Genomic DNA, 21,194 nt, shown 5'->3' with positions numbered 1-21,194 from the left:
CACAGAGCAGCTCTCCAGCAGGTCAGCCCCCAGCCAGTGCTGGTGCCTGGAGTGGCTCCTCCCTAGGTGCAGAATCCTGCATTTGCCCCTGCTGAATGTCAGAAGGTTCCTCTCTGCCCATTTCTCCTGCCTGTTGAGGACCTTCTGAAGGGCTGCACAGCATGTGAGTGTCGGCCACTTCTCCCAGCTTGGAGTCATCAGTGAACTTGCTTAGGAGACATCTGCCCCTTCACTGACAATACTGATGAGTAACTTAAAAAATACTGCACCAGTACTGAACCCTGAGAGACACTGCTACCTAGAGGCCTCCAACCTGACTCTGTGCCATTGATTATGACCCTCTGGGATCTGCCATTCAGCCAATTCTCTATCCACCTCACTACTTACTAACCCTTGAGTTTGCCTATGAGGACATTGAGAGATAGTGTCAAAAACCTTGCAGTAGTCAAACATCCACTGCTCTCCCCTCATCCATCCAGGTAGCTGTTCTTCCTTAAGAAGGCAATTCATTTAATCAGGCATGATTTACCTTCAGTGAATCCATGCTGACTACTGCCGATCACCTTACTGTCATCCATTTGGCTAGAGATGGCATCCAGAACGAGGTGTCCCATCACATTCCCAGGATTAACTTGAGGCTGACTGAGCAGTAGTTCTCTAGTTCTCTTTCTTACCCTTTCTGAAGACCAGGATGACATTTGCTTTTCTCCAGTCCTCAGGCAAGTCTCCAGATTGCCATGAACTTTCAAAAGACGATGGCCAGGACCCTTACTGTGGTGTCTGCCAGCTCTCTCAGCACTCATGGATGCACTGCATCAGGCCCCATGTATGTGTGGACTTCCAGTCTGCCTAGCTGTTCTCCAGCACAATCCTCTTTGATTAAGGAAAAATATTCCTTCCAACATTCCTTTACCCTGATTTCCTCCGTCAGAGATTCCTGAGGGCTGGTCTTGACAACAAACACCAGTCCAAAGGCAGTGTTCAGTAATTCTGTCTTGTCTGTGTCCTCTATCACCAGGGTGCTGCCCTCATTTAGTAACAGGTCCCCATTATCCTTTGTTTTCCTTCTGTTGTTGATGTATTTGAAGAAGCCTATGTTGTTTTCCTTGACATCCTTGGTCAGGTATAATTCCAAATGGGCCTTGGCCTTCCTTGTCTCATCTCTCAGTCTGACAACCTCTATATTAATTCCAAGGTGCCTGACCCTGCTTCCATCTCCTGTGTATTTCCTGCTTATGCTTGAGTAATGACAGGATTCTTCCTTTATCCATGGAGGTCTCTTGACCCCTTGTCTGACTTCTTGCTCATTGGGATGCATCATTCTTTAGCTTGGAGGAAGTGATCCTTGAATATCAACCTTCCCTGCAGGACCTCTTCCCTTGGGATTCTGTCAACAGCCGTAAAGAGGCTAACATAAGCTCTCCTGAAGCCCATGATTACAGGGCTGGCCCCAAACTACCTTAGTTGGTCACAGGCTGGCCCCAAACTTCACACCTCCAACATACCCTTTCTTGTTTGTTGGATGAGATCAAGCAGCACACCCATATCTTGTGGGATCCTTCGCCATCTGTGCCAGGAAATTGCCTCCAATGCTTTTCAGGAATCTCCTGGATTGTTTGTGTTTTTCTGTGTAGCTTCTCCAGAAGATGTCAGGGTAGTTTAAGTCCTCCACAAGAACCAGGGCCTGTGACTCTGAGACTGCTTTGAGCTCTTTGTAGAAGGCCTCATCCACCTCTTGATCAGGCATCCTGCAGCACACACCCACAAGTGTCACCCTTAGCAGTCTGCCCTTTTATCCTAACCTATAAACTATCTACTCACTCATCATCTAACCCAAGACAGAGCTTGATAAATTCCAAGTACTCTTCTTCCCTTCCAATTGAGTTATATCACATTCATCATAAACTTGTTGCTACTAGAAGAAAACTGAATGAGAAAAAATTATTTTTACTGCCAGGGTGGTAAAACACATATTACCCAGAGAGGCTGTGGAGTATCCAGTCTTGATCCTAGTGGGCACAGTCTTAAGAACCCTGCTCTACTGTGAACCAAAACACTGGTCTAGACCAGCTACCAGGAGTAACTGCCTAACTCAGAGATTGTGTTCATATGGCTCAGTGAAAACAAAAATGTAATAAACCACAAATAAATGCAATCTGACCCCTTGTACAACTTCAAGTACTCAGAGCTCTTGGAGATTATTAACAGAGATTATTGAAATGCTTAATTCACACAAAATATTAGCCATAAATCCAGACATAAATAAAATCCACATAAAGAATTAAATGCTTTCTAAAAAATACAGCAACTTTCAGCTCACATAAACACCTGCTAATTCCAGTATCTGCTTATGAATTCCTTTAATATGTACAACTGAAATGTAGGTCCCACTGCAATCAAGGTGTCAGACACTGAATTCAAATGATTAATTCTGGAAAGTAGTTCCTACTGTAGCTAAGGTAATACACTGAAGTCTCTACATACAGTTTACTGCTGCTGATTCTCTTGAGCTGAGCTCCAGATTCAGCAGTGACTTGAGAAAACTGGCATCCTGGCATGATGAACTACCCTGAAGTCTGTTTTCTTGTCAGTGCCCTAAACTAGATGTAATTGACACTGACTGCAAACAGCTGCCCTCACTTCCACACAGTGCTGAGCTCAGCTTGGCTCATTCTTGAAAGCAGCTGCAAGACAATGAACACAAAATGTCAAAGCTCATGGCTCTGGGAACTGCCTGTGCTCCACATTCAGGAGAAAGAAGGTCTGAACTCTACCTCTTCAATGACTATGGATTCCTCTATTCTGGTGAGGAATTAGCAGTGCACCTCACATGCTCAAGGGCCATTCACCTTCTACAAGCAGGTCTTGACAACATCACACACTGCAGAGGAACTGAGCTACATTGTGGGCATGAAGTTTATGGAAAAGTCTAAGGGACTTTTGCCTCAGTGCTCTAATCCTGAAAGGTAGGAGTCACGCAGAATACTGGGGATGCCCATTTCTATGAAGAATTTAAGTGTCTAACTTCAGTCATCTGAATTCACTCAGGGCACATGCCCAAAACAGACGTGATATCATCATGTTTCCCTAATGAATGTGCAAGTTATTTACATGTATTCCTTGGGGAACACATAAAAAGTAATGTGGTTCCTAACAAAAATTCTTTTAATTTTACACCAAGTGCATATATTTCAGAAGTGGCTAATCTTCACTAGTAGACTAGTGAAGATTAGGCTAATCTTCACTAGACTGCTAACATACAGTGATCAGAAACAAATTGTGTATTTTGACCATCTTTCTTTCTTTATCTCGCTCCTGAGTATACTTCTGATAGTACCCAGCACCAGATGCTTCTGAAAAATAAGTAGCATAATCCTATTAGAGAATAGCCACAACATATGGAAAGCTTCTTCAAAGCTCTGTCAGTTTGCTATTGGTTTATGGTAAATTAGGAGCAGAGATTACATGCATAATACTGAATTATCTTGTTTGAAGTGCTTGTGACATATGTTTATCCACATATCATCTTTCCATCTGAGTCCTTCCAGCATGTTAAGGAAATCTGAAATCTGGAATATTTCTACCACATTTAATGATCTGCACTTAGATCATTCATATACATACTTGTTTCCAATAGTGTTATATAAATAACTCCAGATACATGGTTATGAAGATCTGCAAATATACAAGATTAAGTTCTCCTTAGAAAGAAAAAAAAAAAGCTGGCAGTTCCTGTGGAAACTGATATCAGTGAAGAAGAGAAAGGCCTGCAGAAGCTGGAAACAGCAAAGCTGGCTGGTTCTGTATTGAGAAAGTACTGATGAGCATAACAAAAACTCCATTTGAATAAGGGAAGTATAACTTACCACAGTTTTAGAAATAAAAATTATGTGGGATAGGAAACAATCACAAAGAGCCTAAATTTGCAGGGAGTTTTGTTTCGATGATGCTGGCACAAAGATATTTAGTATTATTTGTTTTCTTCCTTTCTTTACAGATGTAAGACTGTTTTTGCCATATTTTCACATACGTCACACAGACTATCACTTCTACTCATTGAATCTAAAATGACTGGTTCAGTGATTTATGCATCTATTACTTATCAGAACTCAGTATTAACATTTTGAGAAGCCTGAATGAGAAGTCTTTAGCACAAGCATCTCAGTTCAAGTATTAAGAGATAATCTATGAAGGGGAAAAAAAAATTACTTTGTACTTTTTTTACTTCACAAATTTACCTTGTAGATGGAAAATTTATTTTGCAATTAAAAAAAAAAAGCAAAGTGAAATAAAAAAAGTTACACAATATAACGTGTTACCAAAAAGTTGCTCGAATAAATAAATCTAACAGGGAATGTCTGTATAACGTACCACCAGCATTACATTATTTGCCTGCAGGTGATCTGCACAGCTAGGCAGGACCATTTCAATAAATAACTAATTTCAGTAAATAAACAATAAATAACTAATGAGGTTTGTCTCAAACACTCTCTAGTGATGTATCTTTCCTATTCTTTAAACTCTGATGTTCAAATACTTATTCCTTTATATGTTACAGCTGCCCCAGGCACTGTTCAGTTCCAATGACCTGCAAGCTTTTCACTGTCACATACTCTGCTGACAACTAGAAGAAAGCTGTTCCAATTAAAATATCCCACTTATGCAAGTGAAGAGAACACCAAATAAGAGAAATACTTTCAAATAACTTGGGCACAGATATCACAGAGGGTATGTCTTTCAGCCAAAGTTTTAAAGCTTTAAATATAGGTATAAAGAAACAAACAAAAAAATCCTTTACTCTATTTCATCCAAATATTAAGAGATATTTGTCAGCTAGTAAGGTTTATGACAATACTAGGCATCTGTGCTTTCATCTGTGATATAAAATTTCAAGTGTGTATCTGGTAATATCTTCCTTCTGCACAAAACATTCCCTTGCAAAGTTGTGCACAGAGCCCTGGTACACAAGTAAACAGCACAGCACTCTGGAATGGCACTGGATGTCAATCTAGACTTCATCAAGACTTCTGATGCTGTCTCTCAAGATAACTTCATAACCCTCAAGCTCAGGAAGTGGGTTGTGAGGTGGATTGAGAACTGGCTGAATGGCAGAGCTCAGAGGGCTGGGATCAGTGGCACAAGTCTATTTGGATGCAGTGTCAGGGACACCTAGCAGTGTCCCTCAAGGTCTATACTGGGCACAATCCTATTTAATTTACCATCATGGAGCGCCTCATGAGAAAGTTCACGGATGACACAAAAGCTGGGAGGAGTGGCTGACACCCAAGTGCTGTGCAACTCTTTAGAAGGATCTTGACAAGCAGGAGAGGTGGGCAGAAAGGAACCTTCTGAAATTCAACAAGGGCAGATGCAGGATCCTGTACCTGAGGAGGAATAACCCCAGGCTCCAGCACAAGCTGTCCATGAGCCAGCAGTGCTCTTGTGGCCAACAAGGCCCATGTTATCCTGGGGTGCATTAAAAAGAGCTCTGCCAGCAGCTCCAGGGAGCTGATCCTGCCCCTCTACTGAGCCCTGGTGAAGCACATCTGTAGTGCAGCTGTGTCCAGCTCTGGGCTCCTCAGTACAACAGGGACATGGAGCTCCTGGAGCAGGCAAGTCCTGTTGAGGGCTATCATTAGGGGATTGGAGCACTTCAGTTAGCAGGTAAAGGTTTGACAGTTGGACTCAGTGACCTTAGAGGTCTTTTCTAACCTAAAAAATGCCACAGTTCTGTGAAAGGCTGAGCGAGCTGGCCCTGCTCAGCATCGAGAAGAGACAGTTGAGAGGGGACTTAATCAATGTGTGTAAGTATCTGAGGGGAGGATGTCAAGAGGATACAGTCAGGCTCTTTTTAGTAGTGCTGAGCCATAGGATGAAAGGCAAAGGCACAACACTGGAATACAAGATGTTCCACCTGAACGTGAGGAAGAATTTCTTTCCTGTGAGGGAGACTGAGCATAGGAACAGATTTTCAGAGATTGGGTTAGACTACTTCCAGTGGTCCCAACCTTACCCATTCCGTGGTCCAGCATGGAGTCAGAAAATTGTTGTAGCGTAACTCGCATATTTTTATTAAGACCACGAAATGGAAAGTGCTATGCAAACACTTGGTAAGAATTTATTCCACAGTTTTATACTTTCTGTTCTTCAATTACGTCATCATTTTAAAATGTGTAGCTTCCTGAAACATTTTCCGTACCTTTATAATGCTCTGACACGTTGAGAGGGGTAAACCAACCAAGCTGGTCCCATTGATTGACATGATCTGGTCCCCTATGTTCAGCTTCCCAGACTTCTCTGCTGGTCCTCCATGCATCATGTTGGCTATGATAACTGTAGGCAAAATAGATCCCCATCCAGACTCCACAATCACCACACCTAGGATTTCTCCCTTTTGCTTTTCAATGTAAACCTGTATAGTAAGAAAAAGTGTTTAAAAAAAGAGTTTCTTTCACACCCGTGGAACTAGTATCATTCCCCTCCAAACATTCACAAAACCAAGAAATATACCCCTTTTCACTTGCAACCAGCCTTCCTAATTCAAAAGCAAAACAACACAGGATACATGTTTTATTACCTTTCATTTGTATTCAAACATGAAATGATACACAATACACAGTTAGTGCAAAACACCCCTCAGAAGTAATTTCTGTATATGAGCAGAAGAAATTGCAGTGAAGGAAACCCTGGTGCCATGGGCTTTGGTGGACAATGCTAAATAAGAAGAGATTACAAGATTTTAAAACTTTGCATTGGAAAAATATCACTTAGGTGTTCTAGTTGCACACTGGTTTGTTTTTATTAAGCAAGCTGCAAAGCCTTCTGGCACATACAGTTATTTAAAACCTGGCATCGGTCATGTTCACAAACACCGGTGCTTCTATAAATTTTGTATTGTTTACTGTAATTTTTAAAATGGTATTAATCTGTTAATCTGCTTAAAGTTCACTTTCAAACATGTCTGAAAATTGTCTGGTAAAAAGAACAGAAACAGATGGTAAATCAGTTGACTGCTGATGAATTTGGGGTTCACTATTTGCCTTTGAAAGAGAACTGATGACAGGATGTCCTATTAGGGAGGATATTCTAGATGGAGATAATTTTTAGGAAGTGTTAATGTTTTTTTTAATTTCTGCCAACATAGGCCTGCAACTGATAAGAGCAGTTGAATACTTCTGGAAAAAAAAAAAAGGAGACATACATCTTTGCAATTTTCAGATTTGGAGAAGTGAATCAGGTCATCATTGTACATGTCCTGGGTATTCAGCAAGTCACTATATTCCTTCTGGCTAAGGTCTTCTGGGTTGATTCCATTTGCCCTCAGAAATTCTTGGTAGGCCACACTAAATGCTTGACCTATGGACTGTGCAATCAGCTGCGCCTGTAGCGTTTTCCAGAGAAAGGAAAAGAAAAGAAAAAAATGAAAATTCTGATGATCACGTCCTGTTCACTTTCTGAACTTTTTCCATGATCACCTTCTGTTACAACCACACTGTAAATGGATCATCAAGTTGATGAACCTACAAGTTACTACAATCCAGCCTAAAAAATACTTGTGCCTTACAAATTAGTTTTAAAGATCCACAAAATGTCAACACATTCAGCTCTGCCAATTATAAATTATGAATATGAGAAAAAAAATACATCCTTTCACAGGTAAGAACTGCTAATATAAGTGTAAAGGTAGAGACGCTGCAGTGACTGTGGCTTGCACCTGCAGTTCTTCCCACACAAGCTGCTCCCAGATGGCTTTCCCTTCCAGCAGAGGCAAAGTCATTCCCTGACAAGCCCACAGTGAAAATGAAAATGTCTACTAGGAAACCACATTTAAAAGGATATTTCCAACTTTTCTTACCGTTCTTTACCACATTGATAGTGACTACTCCAATCTCAGCCTCAGACAAAAAAGGAAAAAAGCAGCAGCAACTAGTGACCAGATCAAGCCCTTGAAATAACTGCAAATGGTCATATGCTCCTTCTTCACCCTGCTACCACCTTCAGCCTCTATCCCCTACACTTATTTCCCTCCTTCCAATCTGTACAATCCTGCCAGTTCTCTGCCTCTTTCCTGCTCATTCTGTCCTTTGTAGGGCACCCTCTTGCACTGCAGCTTTCCACAGTCTTGTCTGGACCCAAAGCCATCAAATGCACCACACACTACACCGCATTGCTCCCACCATGAGCTGTTTTACTTCTGCACCTGTGGGAGAGAAACTGGGCAGCAAGCAGATGTGAGCAAAGGTCTGTGCTAAGCAAGGCCAGAGGATGCCTGCTTTTGACACAGTAATAATGGTGAGGGACGTAACAGACAGGAGAGGAAGGCACAGCATGGTGCGGAGTTCTGCTGTATATAGGAGGAGCAATTCATGCAGTGAGCACTGTGTAGTGCACAGGAGGTGGCTGTGATGTGCACTGAAACACAGTGCTGGCTGTGGCAAAGGCAGGGAAGAGAAAGGAAGAGCTCCACAGCTGACAATGGAGGCCTGGCAGACTGCTGGTAATGAATGAATCCTGCTCAGGTGTACTTTCATACAGTCATATTTAAAGCCATGTTTAAAGCCTAGTTTGGTCCCTAATAAAAGAAAGATTCCCAACACTGAAATAAAAATTTTGTTGTATCTTGAACAGCTAAAACTAGTACTAAACCTGCTGATGAGAACAGCATGACTGCTGGTGCTGAAAAGACCAATATGTAGACTGGTGGTATATTACCAAAGCTAGGATCAAGCTAATTTTGACAGCAAGAAAACGGGAAAACTGCACCTTCATAACTCAGTAACCTAAGTGTACAGACTTCACATTCATACACATGTATCTTCACTCCAGGAAGAGATCAGCTCCTACACCCAGCATTTGGATACGTCACTAAGGTTCAACTAATTTAAAGGTACACCTCTAAATACAGTTGAGAATCTGGTGCTATCCTCCTTAGAGACTCATCCAAGCAGAGACATGTGGCCAACACCCACTTGCAGACTTACAGCTTCTGTTTCACTTATTGTGTAGATTCTGTCAAATACCCAGCTGTCCCACAAGAAAATACAAGTTTTATAATATAAACAGGCCATGTTACTTCACTGGAGGTGCAAAATCTTTGAAGCTGCCATTTTCTTGCTGTGCTAACGAGGTGCCATGGTGCTTCCATTCTGACTGTTAGTCACTTTGGTATTTGAGATGAATTTTGCAAGTTACCTGTGAGCTATATATCATGACTAAGGAGAGTTGATATAATCTGCAGTTTCTCAGCATATTTTCCCCATCAATGAGCAATGTTTTTATTGGATCTACAGGCATTTTACAGGCCAATTGGATCTACAGGCAAAGAGAGGATCACACATGACACAAATACAGGCTGATCCAAACCATAGATTTGGAATCTCAAATTTTACCTAGCCAAAGTACTAAGAGCAGCCTAGGAAACAGACTCGGGAAGTATGGATCATACAAGACGTCAGACTACTCCACGGTGAAGGAAAATAAGCCCCAGACTCTGGTATTTTGATTTCTGCTTTTTCAACTGGCCAATAAAAGAGCAAGCAATATCCAAACTTGTGACTAGAAATACACAAACAACAGCCTCAAAGTGAGTAGCATGTCAAATGATTTGCAATTAAGCAAAAAATACATTGGCTACTCTAACACCAGATTCTTAAAAGACTTTGCAAGACAGGTTTACATGCTATTTTGTGGAACTAATCCAGAAATTTTATACTCCATCAATTTTGGTCCAGGATTACTTCTATCAATGCTTGTCCTTACTTTGTAACTTCAGCAGGGGTCATGTATATACATCCATGTGCAATCAGATAACATGTTCATACACTGGTTTAGAACAGGTTACATAAAATAAAATCATTACATAAAATCAGGTCCTTATTCAAGACAACGTTCCCATCTCAAAGTCCTTGCTGTTCACTGTAGATTGGAAAACATTTGAGTATTTTGTAAGAAACTGATATTTTCACGTACTTCTCTTGACTACGTTAGTTACCCAAACAATTACGGCTAACTTGACTATGATCCTAAATACTACAGCTCTAAGTACTTCAATCTGATAAGTTTGATTTTATTTTTCAGTTACTGAAAGTTACTTTTTAAAAGTGCATTAAATCAGCAAGTTATACACACTGATTGTGAAGACAGGAGGTAAGTCTCATGTAAGATAACTTAGTCCTGTGTAAAGTAACTTAACTGCACCACAGATTAAATTTTTGTCATTTATGCCTCTCTTCAGCATATTTCGGGACTGCTGAAACCACAAACTTTCTTTTCTGGCTTTTTGACATGATGACAGCAACTACAGCCCCAATGTAAACCTCCTGAAAAACAAAAATCACCTTTCTGGTTTGTATCAGTGATCAATCCTCAATGCAAGACTTGGGATTAGAATTTCCCTATGAAAATAAGCACCTCTGATAGACTTTCCCTCTCTCACTCAAAATTTGAGCTGGTATTTGTAACCTGCAGCAACTGGACCCTCTTAACATTATTACTGGAAGGCACTCAAGAAGCTTTAAAATGGTAATCATTTCTATAAATACCAGTTTCCTGTGACATTTCAGGTCCAAAGATACAAATGGCAGGAAAGTTCTTCTGCTTAGATGAAATATCGGTTGCAGTTAAAAAGCAAACAGGACCACTCACAATGGACTTCGGGCTTTTTAAAATGTGCCCACTTTTCTACTCCTAGAAAATCACAAGACAATGTAATTGCTTACATCCTCAGACTCAAAGACATGACAAATCATTTTGTACTGCCTCTTTCCATCTTGAGAGGGGTGAGATGCTTCCACATTATCCTGGGAGTTAGAGCGTGGCATTCGCCTGCGAGCCATCAAAACAACTATATTTCCTATATCAGCAATGTAAGAGATGGTCCGCAGGGGATGATCCATCATGGTTTCCTGGGGAATAAGAAAACCAACATAAGCAGCTGCTTCAACTAAGTTCTTATTGCACATCTAGTATTACCAAAATAGATAGACAGCTCTAAGACCTCTGCTAAGTGAAATTTGTAATACCTCTCATGAATGACGGGAGACACCAATAGAAATCAAGAGCCTGACTTTCCAAAAATAAAACAGAAAGAAAGTTTTACAGCGTTTTTTTTTCAGTGGAAAAGCACATCAAGACCACAATTGCAGAACCTGCATATGCTGGGCATGTATGTGTAGAGGACTATGAACAGATTATTGCAGCTAAACATTTTGGGCTACTCTGGGCACAATCAGTACTTGATGCAGCATGGACTGCAATTATCTTACCCACAAATTCTAATTATTTCTACAGTCTGACACACCAGAGTAATTGCTTGTATGACATGGCTCTTGACCATGGATTTCTGACTAGAGAGGAATGCAAGAGCCAGCACATTTCAAAGACAAATTTTAACATCTAAGTGAAAGTCTATTCCTGCAGTATACTCCAACAATATTGACAAAGGTGTCTATATCTATACCTGTGTGTCTGCATTCAGTACTTTAATTCTCTGTGTAGAAATGAAGAGGTCCACTTCAGTCATGGGTTGAGATTCACCTTCTGGAGCCTGCAAATAAATGGATTAGAGTCAAACAAACACATTAGGTAACACACTTACTAATAATGATGTTAGTTCACGTACAGGGGTGCACTAAGACACAGTCACCAGAACAGCAATGCAGGATAGAGTATTAGACTGCAGAAGCCAAAGATAAACACAAAGATGTGGAAATTATATCATATATGTGAAAGTGAATTGGGTATTGTTTGAAAAAAAAGTTAACCTCATAAAAGCTTGCCTGGTTTTTTTCCTGATTCAGTAAAATTATACCTGTCTGCAAAATGAACTATAAAGATTTCTTGAAAAGCAATGTGATTTTACCATTTTCTGCATACTATGAATCCCACTTCAAATAAGGTTTTAATACAAGCCATGGAAAAGCCTAACAGCATCTCCTGCCTGAGGAATTTCTATTTGGGTTAGCAGTAGCTGCCAAGACCAACGGAAAAACCTGTACCACAGGAGGTACTGTTTGAGCTATTCATAATGCAGTTCTGACAAGAAGACCTTCACAGTCAGACACCATACTTTTCAAGCAGCAACTCACTTTATAAGTCATAATTTGTTAATAGAAAGCAAACATTTGTAATATTTTTAAAATTACATTTGTTAAAAGGTAATTGAAAACTCCACAAACAAAACTTATTACAAAGATGAGTCAATCTCAGTATATTACTGTATGTATAGACATAAACTTTTTTTTGCATCCAGCAATTTGACGTCTCTGTGAGTCAAACAAAGCACTCCTACATAAATATAAAATAAAAAGAATAGTAAAAAAACCCCAAACAACCACCCCTACACTTCATTTTAATATTTTAATCCATCATTTTACAAAGTTTAAACCTTTGCCATGTCAGTCCTGATGCTTTAATATGCATTTTGGGTACTGCCTGTAAACATTTGATAAATCCAATCTTTCTTCTATTTCTAACATGAAATGGCTAATGATAAGCAACAAAAAATGGCCAATCAGGCAACTGATTTCCAAAATATGTCAACTTGTATGGTGGCTCAGAAATAAATCTGCAAAAACCTTGCTGGATGCAGAAAATAAAACCACAAAATAAAAAGAAAAGAAAAAACCCTCCCAGAAAACAAAAGAACAAGCATAACATCAAGCTGATGGAGTTTGTACTGCACCTTCTTCCTGCTTTTGGCTAATTTCTGGGCCATCTGCTTAGCATGGAACAAATAGAGACAGGAGAACAGTTAGAGAAGAACTTACAGAGACTCCAAGTCAAGCAGGAACCTACAAACTAATGTCAGCGCTACAGACTACTAGCTGGTCTAAATTAGTCCCTGCTTGATTAATTTCCTCCTTTTCTTTTTAGCTTAAAAAAATTATAAAATTTCATGTTTAGCACAATTAATTTCAGAAATGAAAAGAAACAGCACCAAAAGAGTCAGAAAGAACACAAAAGAATTTTTTTTCACTTAAAACATTACTTGCAATGAATGAGGTTATTTTGTATGCAGTAGTTTTTGAAGTTTGGTGGGGGGAAGGTGGTTTAAGAAACAGAACAAAGCTTCCCCTCATGGCAGTATGAACCATGATGTTATTTCTTTTGAAGGCACACTAATATAAAAGGTGAGAGAAAAATTTTATGTCTCAGTACTACAGCTTTTTCAGATCTCATACTTCAATAGACTTCAAAAAAATAACCTCCCTAACACTAGGCTACTTTTTCCTGGAAAAATAATATGACAGAAGGTGACCGTCACCTTCATTTTTTCTTACTTCTGAGCAAATAAATCTGTACCAATGTTCATGCAGTGTCCCTGGTCAACAAATTTTCCTGTGACACCTACACAAAGACATGTCCACACTATCACACAGTATTTTTTCAAGCAAGCAGTGGAGCATATATTTCAGCTCCAGAAACCCCTTAAAAGAGGTTTCTACTAACAACCCAAATAAATTTACTTTCTACAGTCTTGCAATCATGAATTCAAACCAATGGTGAACTGAACTTAACAGACCTGCTCACTGAAAGAATGCATACTCACCAGGCTGGCAGTTAGCCCTTAAATTCCAGCAATAACAGCCTCTTTGCTATTTAAATTTACAGGTGTGCTTGTGGTGGGAAGGAGGCTTATAGTTACAAGCTCCATACAGATTCAGCACTAACTACTTTTAAGAAGAGCCAACAGGAGGCCTGAATCACTAGACACATCAAACATTTTATACTGATGCTCAGGTTTTGTCTAAACAAAATCTGTCAGGTTTTGTCTAAACAAATCTGAAAGCAGCTACTTAAAAGTTTAGGCCGCACTGCTTATTTACAAATAGAAACAAGCCCTAGTTTTCAAACTAGCTTTTAGTGACCTTTTTTAAACAAAGAACTATTTTATAGCCTGATAAGTTATTTTGCAACAGATGATTGCAAACTATTGCAAAAGCAATAAAAACTGCCTTACATGGCAGGCTCTTCATTACATTACCTTCAACTTAAATTAATACTCAGAAATAGTATACTTATCTTGAATAACAGCTGCCTGTTATTCACAATGGGCACAATAGGCAAGGAGGAGACACTCCTAAGATAGAGCATTTAGACTGCTTTCCAAAATCAAGCTTTTCTTTCTCACCCTTCCAAAACTTTAGAATGATGTACCTCCCAAAAGAAGAAAAGCACAGACCGAAATGAAAAAAAAAAAAAAAAAAAAAAAAAAAAAAAAAAAAAAAAAGGGGGGGGCGGGGGGGAGAATCCTTGAGATACAGCTTTATAATGTAGAATCAACAATTTATCAACATACAGTATGATCCAATTTTCTGAAAAATCTGTTCTTCAAATGGAAGCATATTGAAGAACTACTTCCAAATATTTCATAAAAGCAAGGCAATGATATGGAACAAGCAATTTTAACAAGTGATTTAACACAGCACAGAAATGTCACAAAAGAAGTTATGGTTCATGAACAACAAAAAATTAGGGTAATTCTATGCAATATACTTTATTAGACAAACTCTCTTAATCATCACATTATTTTGCTAACTCAAAGACTCCTTCTGTATTCCTAGAAGAAAAAAGCAAATGGAAAATACCTAATCTATACAAGTTTGAGAGCTTTTTAATATATAGAATTCAGGGTTTTAATTTTAGGTAAATTATTTATTTAGATAGATGCAGTTTCCAAAATTACAAAACATTAAAATCCAACAAGCTTCTGCTTTTGCTACAGAGAGCTCCTAAGTTTATCCAATCTATTTAGTCTCAACAAAAAATGTTCTGCAACTCGGTGAGCATTGAGAAGACACTGTGTGAAAATGTGTGAAATACTAAACTAAATACTCACATATGGGTTCTATCCTAAATGACACTCAGAAATTAAACCAGGTGTCACCTAGAAATGTTGAAATCTGCACATAGCAAGCTGAAAGTGCCTCCTAATGAAATATTCCTAACCACATTTGATGAACACCTTCAAAGTAGTGTATCTGTTTTAACTTAGCTGGACTTCACAGAGATTAAGGTCAAGCAAGAAAACACCCAACTCTTGTACCTTTAACTGGAAAGATACTTCTTTAAAGAAGCAGCATAGAGAATTGTTTTCAAAGTCTGAAATTAATATGCAGTCTGAAGGCTCTGATAAAAGGAAGCACTTTAGGGATTAATAATTCAAAAGGCGTACACTTATGTGAAGGTATAAATAGCAGGGCTTAAAAAGAACCCTTTTCAATACTCAACTTCAAGCCTGTGTATTTTAAAAGCTCACTCTTAATTCATAAACTTTCTTTTCTTTGACAATGGAGAAATGGTTGACATGCAACAAGTATGGTATTCTGTTTAATAAATGTGAGTAGGGCATAACCTTCATAATCACTGTGCAAAACCCGTAATTTCCACATGTGGGATGTAGAATATCTGATGCAGTGATGAAGCTGGCAGCAGGAAATCCACCTGTCATCATGCATTTCTCTCTGAAAATGTTTAGTGTTAATGGCAACCAGCAACAAAACCAGCCAAAGAGCCTAAGGTGCAGGGGGGTTGCCTGAACTTTACTCGGAAGCAGAAAGCAGTATCTGTCCAAGAAGTGTTAAAGATATTGTGTACTAATAATACAATACAACCCAGTAATTTTCTGAAACACACCAAGTTTCAGAAAATTAAATATACCAGCTAGGGTTTTACCAGGTAAAAAAAATGCAATCATTTGGGCCTCAAGCCTGAGATGAATATATTATAAGCAAAGATATGCATGCCTGCTGATTTACACAAATGCACAAATTATAGGGTTTATGAGTGAAATGCATTAAATAGATTTCTTCTGCTTTGACACAGAGAAATGCTGAGGCATAACAGAATCCTCAGAATGGTATTTTGTTCATGAATTTCTACAAAATATGTTTAGTATCAGACAAAGATTCTACACTCTTACGCCTCACAGGCCCAGTCTGAATCAATTCTGTTTCATTTTTGTCCACCATATCCCTTTATTTTTTTTCTAATGTGTATTCCTACACAAGCTTTACCTTCTAGGTACAAACTCCCTGTGCAGTCCCAGGTTCAAGTTCCATACCTGATACCTATATTTCCTATGACAGCTGATGCTAATCTTTCCTTTCACCCTCCAGTGATGTGCCCCTCCTAGATCCACCCTCACCAAAGCCCTTCTTTCTCTCCCTTCTCTTCCTTACCTTTTGTTTCCCGTTCATTCAAATCAGACAAGCTTTCTAACACACAGCTAAGCATCAAGAAGGAACACAAAGAGACTACTAAACACAAGGGCACAGACTTATTTGCCCAGAGCAGGAAATAAAAGACTCTACAAGGAAAACTCTTCACTGAAGGTTTGGAGAGAACTCACCAAGACCTGCCATTGTTGAAAAAGCTGCATGAAATGTATTTTTAAAGCATGTCACTTAAATCCAGAGTGTCCAATGAACAAAGAGAAATCACTCTTTTGCAAAAAGCTCAGTAGTTCAATTTAGTGAAGACTTCTACAGAGATGGTGGAGGATAATCTCTAACAGGAAGGCTACATTCCTGTCTTTTCTAAAACGTGACCATGTTAATAACTTTCAGACACAAGGTTACAAAAACAAGGTTTTCATGAGAACACCAGCAAAATTACAGTTTTTGAAAGTTGTCTCAATGGCTCTTTTTGGAGCTTCTGTGTCAAAGTTACATAAAAAACTAAAGTGAACACCTGCCATGGAAAGCATTGAAAGGAATAATAAGAGTAGGAAGCATCAGCTGACCTTAACAGACAATACTATTGGTCTTGCTGATAACCTTCTCTCCTCTTCCTCTCTCTTTTATACAATTGCACACCAAATCTGAGTTGGTACCCAAAATAAAATATACAACAGAAAAACACACAGATATTAAACTAAGAAAAATTCCCAGAACAGGTTGTGTTGACTAGCTGAATCAGCAGGAGAAGCTGTGTGCCTACCAGCAAGTCATGGAGGGGTAGTGGGAATATTGCAGCATCCTGTCCAACTGTGCAATACTTCATTCACATACCTTAATTTCAGCTGACAATGTCATAATTGTAACTTAAATTCCCATTGCTGGGAATGGCCTGTACAGAAATCAGTCAGCATTTCTCTTCTGAAACAAAATTGCAAAATTGTACCATCTTCTGTGTACCATCACAGGCTTTTTTTTTTTTTTTTTTTTTTTTTTTTTTTTTTTTTTTTTTTTCCTTTTTCTTTAAACAGCTCACAGCTGTTATGTGTGGAGAAACAAGTATCCACAAGAGGGTTAAAAATAACTGCAGTCATTACTGCAGCAGCAGTTCCATTGAGTGCCAAGCCAGAAGCAGCTGCAATACTAACTAGTTATTTTCTTAACCTGTTCTCCCAGATAATATATAACTATGATCACCATTCACTTCAGATTCTGCTTTAATGTACATGGCACAAGTATTACCAAAGGAAATTAAAATGACCTGGTAACGTCCCCTTATCTGTCTTGTTCCAAAAGCAGCATTAAATATGCAATCTATTTTGCAGAAGGAAAGGTGAGGCCCTTTTCATTCTGAAACTACAGAGAGCCTCACCTGAAAAAATTACTGCATAAGGAAAAAGGTCATATCCACAATCATAAAGCAGCCATATAAGAAGCAGCAGGAATTACTACTCACCTTGATCCTGCTGACAGCTTCCTGAGCCTGCATCATTCTCACATTCTTGGATGGAGTTTTATCAGAAAGGAGATGAGTTGAACCAAGGTAATTGGCAGCAAAAATGATTCCATCAATTAAGTCTTCAGGATCACAAGGTCCGGGAACTGTAACACAGGAAAGCCATCTCTGAAGACAATCGTGAAATACAGCAAAACAGTAGAACTCTGACAACTTGAGCCTGCACCTGATGACTGCAAATCCTCCTCTGAAATACTTCAGTTTAGATGACAAAAAGGCAACCAGTACTTTCAAAGGCACAAAACATTAAACAAATTATATCAAAATTTGTGGTGGGTTGACCCTGCCCACCAAAGCCCTTCTATCACTCCCCTACTCAAAAGGGCCAGGGAGACAAAATAAAATGAAAGTCTCACGAGGCAAGACAAGAACAGGGAGAGATCAGCCACAAGTTACTGTCATGGGCAAAACGGATTCCAATTGTGGAAACTTGTTTAATTTAATTTAATGAAGTCAGAGTAGAATAATGAAAAATAAAAACAGATGCTCCAACACCTTCCCTCATCCCTCCCTTCTTCCTGGACTCACTTTTACTCTCAATTTTCTCTATCTCCTGCACCAAGAGGCACAGGGGAATGGGGGCTGTGGTTACTTCTTTCTGATGCTCCTTCTTCACCATGGGGAAGAGGCCTCACATTCTTCCTCTGCTCCAGAATGGGATACCTCCCACAGGAGATAATACTTCAGAACAGACTGCTCTGGTGAGGGTTCCCTATGGGGTCACAAGTCCTGCCAACAAATCTGCTCCAGGTGCACTCCTCTCTCCACTGGGCCCCCTATCCTGCAAGAAGCCTGCTTCAGCCTGGGACTTCCATGGGAGCATAGCTTTTTTTGAGCATCCACATGATCTGGCATGGGGTCCTACATGGGCTTGTGGGTTTGTGTTCCACTGTAGACTTCCATTGGCTGGAGGGACACAACTGCCTAATCCTCGTCTTCACCATGGCCTGCATGGGAATCTCAGCTCTGGCACCTGGAAATTCTCCGATCCTTCCTACTCCACTGATGTCATCTTCAGAGATCTCTTTTTTACACATTCCCAGCCCTTTATTCTCTGGCTGCAGTTGCTGTGGTGCAGAGTCTTCTCCACCTTCCTAAACATAAAACCGCAGAGGTGCTACCACTGTCAGCCTTGGCCAGTGGCGGGTCTGTCTTGGAGCCAGCTGGCGCTGACTCTATCGGACAGGCAGGAAGCTTCCAGCAGCTTCTCACAGAGGACATTGTAGCCACCCCACTACCAAAACTTTGCTATGCACACCCAGTACAACATCTCTAGAGCAAAAGCTACAATGGTTCAACCAGCCCGTTTCTCTCAATAGCTCCTTCTTTTGCGAGTAGGGATCAACTTGGAGCTAAATAAGCTGTGATTTTTCACTGTGATAAAGGGACAGACACAGTTACTCAGCTTGCTCCTCATCCACCAAAAACAGCCTTGCAACAGTCACAGGCAGAAAGAGGAAAGGTGCAGTTTCATAGCAGCCATCAGCCTCTTTCTTGCTTATGCATTAACCACAGTTGGTGCAACAGGCAGAACAACCTCCTTGGGAATGATCTACATATACTACACTTTTCAATATTTTTATGCCACAGAACTTTAAAAATAGCAGACTTAACAAAGATACTGTGGTAAAGTACTGAGTTAAATAAAATGTTACTAAATACACAGAGTATGGGCGCTCTTGATGGCAAGGAACTCCCTTAGTCCACAGATCCTCAGAGATCCAACACTCATCAACTTCTGTGGAAAGTGATGGGGTGTACAGGATTCATTACCAAGCAATGCAAATCCTTACAAAGCAGCACTTAAGATTTGTAAGATTTTTGGTGTTTGGCAGCTTTATGTAAATATTTTATATATGAAAATATTTCATTCTGATACCACATTAAAACTGTCATGATCCAAAAGGGAGGCTGGTTAATCTAAGAAACTTCCTGTCCTTAGAAGGAAAACCAATTTTTGTTCAAGACAACTGAGAAAAAAGAAATCATATTAAAGAACGTTCATGGGTAAACATGTCCACATTTTATCACAAAACACCTGTGTTTACGTTTGTCTTTCTTTTTTCCTCTAAAAAAAATCAAGGGGTGTTTGAACTACAAGGTGATGAGGCTTCAAGTTTCAAATTACTCAGAATGCCAATTTTGTTCCAATGATAACATATGAGACTAAGAACTCCTCAGAGTGAGCATGTGTGGTTTTGGTCTCAAGGAAAAGCAAGATATTATTACAATTAAAATAACAAAGAAAGAGCTGAAGATCAGTATCACACTGAAACTATACATAAAGACAGAAGCACATGTATAAATCTTGTGAGCAGGCTTGTCTTCTTTTTAATTTCTTTAAATACAAAAATTTATGACCAGCAATTTTAAGATGCTTATCTCCACTGTGCAGTTTGCTCAGGCAGTATGTATCTGAAAAATTCTCAAAATGAACAAGTCACTGCCAAGCACATGACCAAAAGTACTGGAAGTACTACATATTTACGCAGAAATCAAAGAGCATTTTAAGTGTTGCTATTTATTACTCTACGCATGAAGGCCTTTTCACCACTTCCACCACTTTACTATAAAGGGTGCGAAACCCTTTATAGTACAATTTCTGACCAAAGTGAGGAAAAAAAAATATGAGCAAAGGTGTAAGACTCCAAGAAAATGGCAGATTATACTCCAAAAAGGTACATGCTCTAATTGCATCAGAGGTGAACACACAGACAGTATTGCTTTTTAGAATACCTCCTCCTTTTATTATCTCTGACAACAAAACTATTACCTCAATGAAAGCATAGCATAGGTGCTAGCAAATTTTTCCTTGGCCTACTGGTGCATAAAAATGGGACATTCATAATTTTAAGGAACTTTGTGCTGGACAATGAACTAAGAAAATTTTAGTTTACAATTTATTTTTTTCCTAAGGTGGAGATAATTATTTTTAAAAGTCCTTGATAGACAGGACTATCAACAGGAGATGAATTTGAATTCTAAGAGAGATCCTTCACTGGTGCAAAATTTCAATACTTAGCTATGGACTAAATGACATTCTGAGAGGGACTCCAAAACAGGCAGTTTATATTCTGAAGACTAAAACAATGATCAATTTGCAGTCTAAAGAAAATTATCACATAATCAATTAAACAGAGCACACTGTAAAGCAATCTATGGGGTGAAAAGAAGTCCAAATAAATTATTACATAAATTGAATTTCTAAAATTTGATCAAGCACAAGAAACAACCACTGTCAGGGAAAAAGTTAAAAAAAAAAAAAGAAGAAATTTCTATATTCTGCTTCAGTCATAACTGCACACAACTTGTGTTCTTTCTGCAGTACAGACAGGATGCAGACTCATGAAAAAGGTAACAGCAGTTCATGAGGCAGGTAACTTGCTTTTTCATATTGTTCTGAAAAAATTCAGCACTACTGAAACCTTAACTCTGAGATGGGAAGCAGTAGAGACAAGTAGCTGCTAAGCAAAGCAGATTTTCAGTGGCAGGCCTGCCAA

The 21,194-nt window shown here is 39.2% G+C and overlaps 1 protein-coding gene across 1 annotated transcript in view; it reads right to left on the bottom strand.

The window, feature by feature from the left end:
• The window catches only part of APBA1 (amyloid beta precursor protein binding family A member 1), a 90,127-nt gene that overhangs the window by 7,210 nt on the left and 61,723 nt on the right, over nt 1–21,194 (bottom strand). The window contains exons 5-9 of the mRNA XM_083883965.1: nt 17,635–17,780; nt 11,459–11,545; nt 10,719–10,904; nt 7,202–7,381; nt 6,200–6,412 (exon numbers count right to left, since the gene is read on the bottom strand). Coding sequence (XP_083740091.1) covers nt 6,200–6,412; nt 7,202–7,381; nt 10,719–10,904; nt 11,459–11,545; nt 17,635–17,780 — 812 coding nt within the window. The remainder of the gene's footprint in view (nt 1–6,199; nt 6,413–7,201; nt 7,382–10,718; nt 10,905–11,458; nt 11,546–17,634; nt 17,781–21,194) is intronic.

The sequence above is a fragment of the Zosterops lateralis genome (assembly GCF_965231275.1).
Source record: "Zosterops lateralis genome assembly, chromosome: Z".
Lineage (NCBI taxonomy): Eukaryota > Metazoa > Chordata > Aves > Passeriformes > Zosteropidae > Zosterops > Zosterops lateralis.
This window is presented reverse-complemented; position numbering and strand designations above follow the sequence as displayed.